General features: G+C 38.0%; 1 protein-coding gene across 1 annotated transcript; it reads right to left on the bottom strand.

Annotated features, from left to right (window-relative positions):
* Positions 1-4,779: 4,779 nt before the first annotated feature.
* Positions 4,780-5,918, bottom strand: LOC138869400 (uncharacterized). Its single transcript, XM_070147016.1, has 3 exons — positions 5,614-5,918; positions 5,224-5,515; positions 4,780-5,127 (listed from the first exon to the last, which is right to left on the bottom strand). Exons 1-3 carry the CDS (start codon positions 5,916-5,918, stop codon positions 4,780-4,782), a joined length of 945 nt encoding a protein of 314 aa, XP_070003117.1.
* Positions 5,919-8,858: the final 2,940 nt, after the last annotated feature.

The following is an 8,858-nucleotide window of genomic DNA, read 5'->3' as shown; positions in this document are numbered from 1 at the left end:
GAGAGGCTGGTTGCGTTCGCGAAGGAAAACCCCCTAGTGCTTCGCGTTCGCGACCAAGCCATCGCATTCGAGATGAAGAAGTTCCGCTCCTGTCCTTGTTTCCCCTTTGCAATTGCGAGAATACTTTCATGATCGCGAAGCATAAAGTTACAGACACCAGCAACAACAAATCAGCAACTAACCAAATCCAAAAATCGATCTGTGGCCTATCTGAAACTCGCTCGAGCCCCTCGGGCTCTAAACCAATGACTACGAAGAAGACATCAAAATGAATGAAATTTAAAAAAAAAAAACTTAAGAACTTCTAAATTTACAACCGGACGTCTGAACCATGTCAAATCAACTCCGTTTTACACCAAATTTTGCAGACAAATCATAAAGAGTGAAATGAACCTATTTAGAGTTCCGAAATCAAAATCTGCATCCAGTAGCAACAAAGTCAACCTACGGTCAAACGTAGGAATTCTTTAAGCCTTCAAATTACTACTTTTCAACAAATCACGTTAAATCGAGTTAGGGACTTCCGAATTCGATTTCGGGCATATGCCCAAGTCCCAAATTACGATACGGACCCACTGGGACAATCATAACCGAATTTTTACACAAAAATGTTGACGATAATCAACTCAAATTATTTTTAAGATTAAAATTCACATTTTTTTTAATTTTTTGGAAAAAGACACGGACTACGCATGCAAATCGAGAAAGGATAAATGGAGTTATCCGAGGTCTCGGAACACATAAATGAAGGCTAAAACTCAAAGTGACCTATCGGGTCATCACATTCGTAGACCTTTGTCCATTATTGATTATGTAAAGATTTTCAAAGGAGTTTAAATGGTCAAGAGATACTCCACTCCATTCTTTGTCTTAAGGTTTTGGGTTGGATGTTCAGATTCTTTCACATAATATCAGAGCCAAAGTTTTGATAAGCCTATCCGCAATCGTCTTCTCTTTATCATATCATAATGCTCTTGGTTCTAGCTCAACCTATCAAGTTATTCTGGGCTTCTTCTCTATCTCATAGTTCAGCATCTAGACATTAAAATTTCTTTATGCCCCACTCATTAATATGTCGAGTCTAATCTGTCTTTAGTTATGCTAAGACCCACCTTAGTTGGGCCACATCTCTACCTAACAAACTTTATAAAAAAATCACGTGTAAATCCTCGAACTAGGTTACACATGCAGGAGGATGGTAGCACTTGTCCATCATCAATTATGAGTTTCCAAAGGAGTTTAAATGGTCATGGTTATTCCAACTATTGCCTTAAGATTATAGATTGGATGCTCACATTTTTTATTAAAACCATCCACCCAAGCTTTCACCTCCCATGGTGGAGGGGAGTTTGGAATTGGCCCCTACCTTGTCTATTAAAATCTCAAAATTTAATACAACAAGAGGGGGACATAATACCTTACCTCCGATAATACTAGTTAGCCTTACTAGAAAAGTGAAATGTTGGATTGGACGTAGCCAATCAATAGTCAAGAGAATAAACCATGTAACAGAGTTACTTTAGCTAAAGAAGCTATAGCGTTATAATAGTAACTGCCATCGAGATTGCGACTGCTCAATGAAGTCTTCATTTGGATTAGGGGAGTTGAGTGTACCAGGATAAGCTTGTTGAGTCCTGGATAGAAGCATGGAACTAACATCATGGTGGTTCATAAAACCAACCTCTGTGCTTAGCTGCTCTTATTCTAAAAGAAGGGAGATTAAGCTTATCCATTCTGAGAGCGCCTCTATCATATATAGGCAATTGACTTTCCTGAATATATATGACCTGTTGGCTGAGGTTGGTAGCATGCTTGGCTAAGGCATCTGCTACCATATTTCCTTCTCTAAAATAGTGAGAGATTTGTATGTTGTGACTTCTTACCATTCTCTTGATCTTTTCAACATCATTGTCAAGATTCCAGGGGGAGTTAATCTTTCCCTAAATCATCTGAACTACCAGTAGGGAATCTTATTTAATGCTAAAATTGGAGATGTTGTTCGCACAACACCATTCTACACCAAAAAGAGCAGCTTGTATCTCGGAATAATTGTTAGTTGAGAATTGAAAGGGTTTGGCAAAGGCCATAACCATGTCTCTATTTCTTCTCCTAACAATTCCACCTGCCCCAGCTTTAGCCATGTTAATCATACTACTGCCGTCTGTGTTTAGGATGAAAGAGTTGTCCAGGGGGCTATTCCAATGTACCATTCTACTAGTGAGCCTTGGATTGTAATTGAGTGCTAAATTGCACACTTTGTTCCAATCCCAAAAGTTATCCATGTTGCTAAATTTCAGCCCAATGATAATTTTGATTTGAGAAATCATCTGTTGCCACACCCTTGTAACTGATATAGACTGCTGACCATACCTTCTAGCATATCTGGCTTTCCATATCTCCCAACATACTATGCTGGGAGTAATCTGTAGTATCATTTTGTGTACAACATTATTGGTTTGCCTGTTCCACCAGGTGTTAAGGACTTGCTGAATATTTTGATCATTGTGAGTAATTCCTAGGGGAGAGGCAATATTCCTCCGTATTCTGTTGGCCGGTTCACTAGTAGCAAAAACATGATAAAAATTTCTTCCTTTGCATTTCTACAACAAGAACACATAGGCTCCACCTGAATACCAAACTTGTGAAGAGTTTCATTTAGTGGGAGTCTTTTCTTGAGTAGTTTCCACATAAGAAAAGAAATGTTGAAAGGAAGTCCCTTGGCCCAAATTTGAGTGAACAGTGTAGTGGTGCTTCTCCTTTGTCTGAGTGCTTGAAAGGTGGATGCACATGAAAACTGTCCATTTGGGTTAAGACACCATATTGCTTTATCTTTGGTAGGGATGATATCTCTGTCAATGTTGATGATTTCAGTTACTAAGTGATCCGGTATTACCTCCCTAAGAGCTTATATATCCCAACTGTGTTCTTGAAAAAAGTTCTTGACGTTAATATTGCCAGGTTTCACAGACTGATTGACTTGGTGGTAGATGGGCCCACTAGGTGTCTATTTTTCCCACCAGAATAGATTCTGGCCTTCATCAATCTCCAGAAAATATTTGGTTCGATATGCTTCTTGATATCCATCATGTTCCTCCAATTGCAAGAGTCTTTAGAGTTTTTAACTTTTGATATGGCATTAACTCTAAGGCACTATTTAGTTTGGAGAAATCTTGACCAAAAAATCTAAATCTCTACCATCTCTTTGCAGAGAAGGATGCACAAATATCTTGAAGTCTTTTGAAGCCAACTCCTCCCTCTTCCTGTGGATAGCACATGTTAGTCCAAGAGTTCCAGTGGTAGTTATTTTTCCCTTCTGTTTCTCCCTAAAAAAAGTTAGAGAAGTACATTTCAATATTATTTAACACTGTTTTTGGAGGAGCCATAGCTGCAAAAAGGTGTAGTGTTTGGGATTGGAGGATGTGATTGATAATAACAGCTTTTCCTCCGGTGGAGAGCATTTTACCATGCCACCCTCCGGCTTTCTGTAACACCTTAGTTGCCATGTCTGTGAAGTAAGCAATCTTCTTTCTTCCTGTGTAAATTGGGCAACCTAGTTATGTGAATGGGAAGTTTGCATGTCTATACCCTGTCCATCTCCTTATTCTTTTAATAGTCCTTCTACTAGAGTGGCCATAGGTATAAAAATTGGTCTTCTCTTTGTTGATTTCTTGCCAGATACCTCTTGATAAGATCTTAGGGTGTCCATCATTAACTTGACTGAGTGTTTGTCTCTCAAAGTGAATAGGATCAAATCGTCTGCATAACATAGATGATTAATTTGTGGTCCCCTTTTGTTCATTGAGAAGCTAATGTAGTTGCTCCTGGTATTGAGTCGATTTAGTGTCTTGGATAGTGCCTCAGCAGCTATGATAAAAAGTGATGGAGATAGGGGATCTCCCTGTTTAAGTCCTCCGGTAGAGTTGAAGAAACCATACCTTGTTCCATTGATAATGACGGAATACCAATTGTTGGATAGAAGTCTGGTAATAGCATTAACCACCAGTGCTGAAAATCCCATTCTTCTCATTACTGCTAGTAGAAAGTCCCAAGATAATCTATCATATGTTTTTGACATATCCAGCTTGATAACCAAATTTCCTTCATCGTTGTTATTTTTCATCCCATGTATGATTTTCTGGGCTAACGACACATTTTATGTAATCAGCCTCCCTTTTACAAAGCCAGCCTGATTTTCAGAGATAATTTTTGGCAAATTAGAGCTAGTCTGTTGGCCATAATTTTGGATAATTTTGTTCATGACATTACATAGGCTAATAGGCCTAAGTTGAGAGAATTCCACCGGGGAAGTCACCTTGGGGATGAGCACTAGACATGAATGTGTATAGAATCTGGTAAGTGAGGCACCGTCGAAAAAAGTCCGGACAAAATTGAAAACTTCTATTTGATGATGTCCAATGTGACTTGAAAGAAATGTCCATTAAAACCATCAGGTCCAGCTGCACTATTAGTATCAATTGAAAAGACTGCATTCTTGACTTCTTCCTCCGTGGGGATATGTTGAAGTAGATCATTGTCCTCTTCTGTGATGATAGATTCAATCTATCTCAGTATATCTCCCATATCCCTTTCCTCATCTTTAGTGAATATGTCCTTGAAGTGTCGTAGTGCTTCTTTAGAGATTGCAGAATTACCCTCAATCCAATGTCCCTCCTTGTTTTTTATCCTATGAATTTGAGCTTTTCTTCTTCTTTGTTTGATGACACTATGAAAGTATTTAGAGTTAGTGTCACCCTCCTCGGCCCACTTTATTCTGGCCTTTTATTTGAGGATAGATTCCTCCACCTTAAGCCAGTGAATATATTCAGCTTGAGTCTTATGAAGATTCTCTCTGTTAGTGTCGGAGTAATTTTCCTTATATATTTCCTCCATACTTCTAGTTGCTGCTTCAATTTGTTGCACTTTGTCAAAAATATTTCCAATGCATTGTCTTGACCAGGTGCTTAATCTCTTTGCTAGTGTCTTAAATTTTTTTTGCATGATCCACTGTTCATTGCCATGTACTTCTTGTGCCCAGGAATCCTTTACTAATTCCATAAACTCTGGTTGTTGTGTCCAGCAATTAAGAAATTTGAAATACTTAATCACCTTATCGTTGTTATTAGAGCACTTCATAAGTAGAAGATTATGATCTAAACCAGTTTTAGAAAGATGATCGATTCTTGTGTTCTAGAAGACATCTTGCCCCTCTTCGTTCGTAAGAACTCTATCAAGTATCTTGCTAATCCTTCTTGTTCTTCTACTGCCATTGCACCATGTGAATATATTGCCAGTGAAACCTACATCTGTAAGTTCACATTCCTCCAAACAGTTAAGAAAATCAAGGCTTCTACTAAGTTTATGAAGGATTCCCCCTCTTTTCTCTTCGGGAGCAAAAATTGAGTTGAAGTCTCTAAGCACTGTCCAAGGACCATCCACACTCCTGTGGATTTCTTTTAGGTTACTCCAAAGACTATTTCTCTTTGTTGCAGTTGACTTAGCATATACTGCAATTATCCTGAAAAAAATGGTTTCACCTGCTTTTTACATTTGAATGTAATTTGTTGCTTTTTATTAGAGATAATTGTGCAATCATAATTGTTTCTCCAGAAGAACCATATTTCACCATTCTTGTTTGCTGTGGCATTATCAAATCCTAGCTTCAATTTGTAGCCTTCAATTTGATTAGCTTCCAAAAAGGGCTCTTGGAGAGCCACAAAGTCTGCCTTGTGTATGTTGACCAACTTATTTAGTCTTTTTGTTGCACCTTTTGATTTCATCCCTCTAATATTCCATATTATGATGTTCATCATAAAAATAAGGATGGAGGGTGAACTAATTTTGAGAGCTTTCAGGTGGTTTAGAGTGCCCACTCTTGTTGCTCTTTTCCCCTGTTTTCTTACTCCTAGGTGAAAGTCCATGCTTGTCCATAATTTCTTTTGTTTCCTTCATCATCGGATCTTCTTCTCAGTTGTTGTACGGTACTGTAGTATTGAGGAATCTATCATCAACTTCCTCGTTTGAGGAGGACATACATTCCTCATGTGATTGTTCAACTGTATTACTATCCTCTGTGCTGTTTAGCTTCGGACCATGTCATTGGTGAAGTTCATTGTGAATTACTTCAACTGGGCCCAAATCTACCTCCCATTGACCCTCTAACCCTTGTATTGCTTCTGGATCAAAAATCATAGGTGATAGTATCTCCACACTTCTGCTTCTTCTAATGAATTCTTCCACTTTGCTGATGTTGTTTGTCTGCCTTTTCTTTTCCTTTATGATTTGCAACTATTTTTTTTATCTTCAAGGTTGATGTTAGTCGATGTTTCTTCCTCAATAGCTTCTATCATGTTGTTTTCAGTAATATGTTTTACTCTTTGTTTGGCCTACACTCTATTTTTAACCTTCAAGAACTTGTTATTTAGAACTTTCTTCTTCCCCTTATTCCTTTTTTGGTGCTGCTTGCAGTTCCTACTTCTACTTGTGTAGCCTGTGTATTCATTGTTACATGTTCTTCTTGAGCACTTTGTTCCGCATGACTCGCTTGTTCCCGTGCTTTCTCTGTTTGTACGACTTTATCAACTTGCTCCTGGATTTGCTTCTTTGGTTCTTTCTTTTCATTGTTCGTAGCGGCATATGTTTGTTGTTGATAGTCTTTTGTCTTCCTGTTTCTTTTATTTTTAACTTAGAGTGAAACCATCAGCCTAATTTCCATCATTGCTTTGTTCTTTACTTTGTAGGTCTACTAATACTTGTTCCCTCATCTAGCATGTTATTTGGTTGGTTTTCTTTTTGTGCCTCAGTGTTTTCCTCCTTGTTAGTCTCTCCAGTAATGTTTTTGTTATCAGGCATGATTGCCTTGGTCTTAGTCGCCTCCTGAAGCTTCTCCTCTTTCTCCTTCTCAACAACTCTATGTTGTATAATAGAGTGGCCAAGTCTCCTACAGTGCTTGCAGTATTTAGGTACTCCCTCATACTCCAATTTCTGCATGAATCCTTTCAGGGGATTAGTCTCATTTTCTTGACCAACCCATACATATTTCAGTTGAGGTTTTGTAAGGTCTACCTCCACTCGGACCTTTGCCATACTTGGTCTCGTCCTATAGTCTGTAGCAATGTCCATAGATAGTGGCAGTCCAACAGGCCCTAAAATTTGTTTAACATAATGCCATGTATAACAGTGAAATGGAAGGCCCGATAGTAGTACCCAAATTGGTGCAATTGGGGAGTCTTCCTCCGGCTTAAAGTCTGGCATCCATTTTTGTAGCCACATTACCAAACCATCTACATCAATTGATCTTTTAAACCATACTGTTTTGAAGTCATCATCATTCGTAACTTCAGTAAAAATAGTTCTAAAGTCATAAACATATTTTAACATCACCTTTTAGCGACACCCTTTCTGCAAAGACTGATCGAATGCGCTCACTATTGGGTCTGTTTGTGAGAAATTAGCCGATGATTTTGTATCTACATTCCATCGCCATCGCCCCGTAGTAGTCACTCTACTTGAAGATTACAAAAGACATACCATTATGTGTGGTAACCCTTGCTTTGACATTCGGATTTTCGAGTCTGTTTCCTTTAGGGTCCGGCTTCAATGGAGCAGCTACCGTCGATGCATAGTTAAGTTTTGTAGAGATTCCTTCCGCGGAGCTACTTGTCCCTGCTTAGGGGTCATTATTTTGCATTGGACGCACCGCCGTATTATTGGCCGGCATCCCTGTGAGGAGGTTGTGCGTGTCCTCGACTCGCCCAAAAAAGGGGCTTTTGCCTTTTGGTGTGTACCGTTGTGAAATAGTCGTTGTACGGGGAGCGTTTTTACATATTCGGTGCAGAGTAATATTATCGCTTCACTTATTTAATATCGATTAGAATGTTCACTCATTAATATAATTTAAATAATATTTTACTAGATGTTCTAGAAATCCATAGTCTGTATCCCAAAAAATTATATTAGGATTATTTGGGGGGAAAAGGGCAATCCGGTGCACAAACCATCTCATGTTCACATAACATTTGGGGGAAAGGACCATACCTCAAGAGGTCTGATATAGACAACATACTTAATGAAAGAATTAAGATTATTTGATTAATCCAATAATATTTTATTTGATTAAAATTTTTAAACATATTTAAAAAATTAACCAAAATAAATCTTGAGTGAATCCTCTGATAGTTTTAAGAATCACCAACAATTGAGAAAAGAAATCAAACCCGCATATAGCCGAAAACAAGTACAATATTATAAATGACAGTATTGCAACAACCCATGTAATAGTGACTCTTTAATAGGCTCGAATTTGGAACTTGGACTCTATTCCGATAGCTTTTCTATTATGTGTAGAATTTAATATATGCTAAGCATAACCTAAACATCATATCAACATCAGTCACAACTTCCCCCATTGTGATATTATAGATATTTTCATGCAACCTCTTTTGCACTTCTTGGTGTTATATAAGTTCCGCGAACACTATTTCATTAAGAATGCTCCAATATAATACGTTGCATGAAATCATCATTTTCACCTATTTAAAGCACATATATTTATCTAAACAAGCATGTATTTAAGTCTCACAAAGGACAGACGAAGAGATGTTCCCAATCCACCTTCATTTTCTTGCCTCGTTAAACTAGTAGTGTTGAGATGTAGTGGAAACACATCAATTGTAGATGTGTTGAGGAAAGATTAAAGGAACATCTAACAAGAAAAAGGAGCAGTATTAATGAAGGAGGCATCAGAGAACAACTTATCATATCAAAAAAAAGACCAATTAAATCGCAACATTGATAAACCTAAAGAAGCTTCAAACAAAGATGTGCAAACCAACACTCAATCATCCAACACAAACAAGGTA

Source organism: Nicotiana sylvestris, chromosome 5, assembly GCF_000393655.2.
Source record: "Nicotiana sylvestris chromosome 5, ASM39365v2, whole genome shotgun sequence".
NCBI lineage: Eukaryota > Viridiplantae > Streptophyta > Magnoliopsida > Solanales > Solanaceae > Nicotiana > Nicotiana sylvestris.
Note: the sequence above shows the minus strand (reverse complement) of the source record. Positions and strands in the feature narration are given on the sequence as shown.

Excerpts from the sequence above, each read along its gene's own strand:
- LOC138869400 (XM_070147016.1), bottom strand. The coding sequence starts at position 5,918 with ATGGACTTTCACCTAGGAGTAAGAAAACAGGGGAAAAGAGCAACAAGA. Across the intron at positions 5,516-5,613 it reads AACAAGAATGGTGAAATATG|GATAATTGCAGTATATGCTA; the intron begins GTTCTTCTGGAG and ends CATTTTTTTCAG. Across the intron at positions 5,128-5,223 it reads TTAGCAAGATACTTGATAGA|TGCTCTAATAACAACGATAA; the intron begins GTTCTTACGAAC and ends CTACTTATGAAG.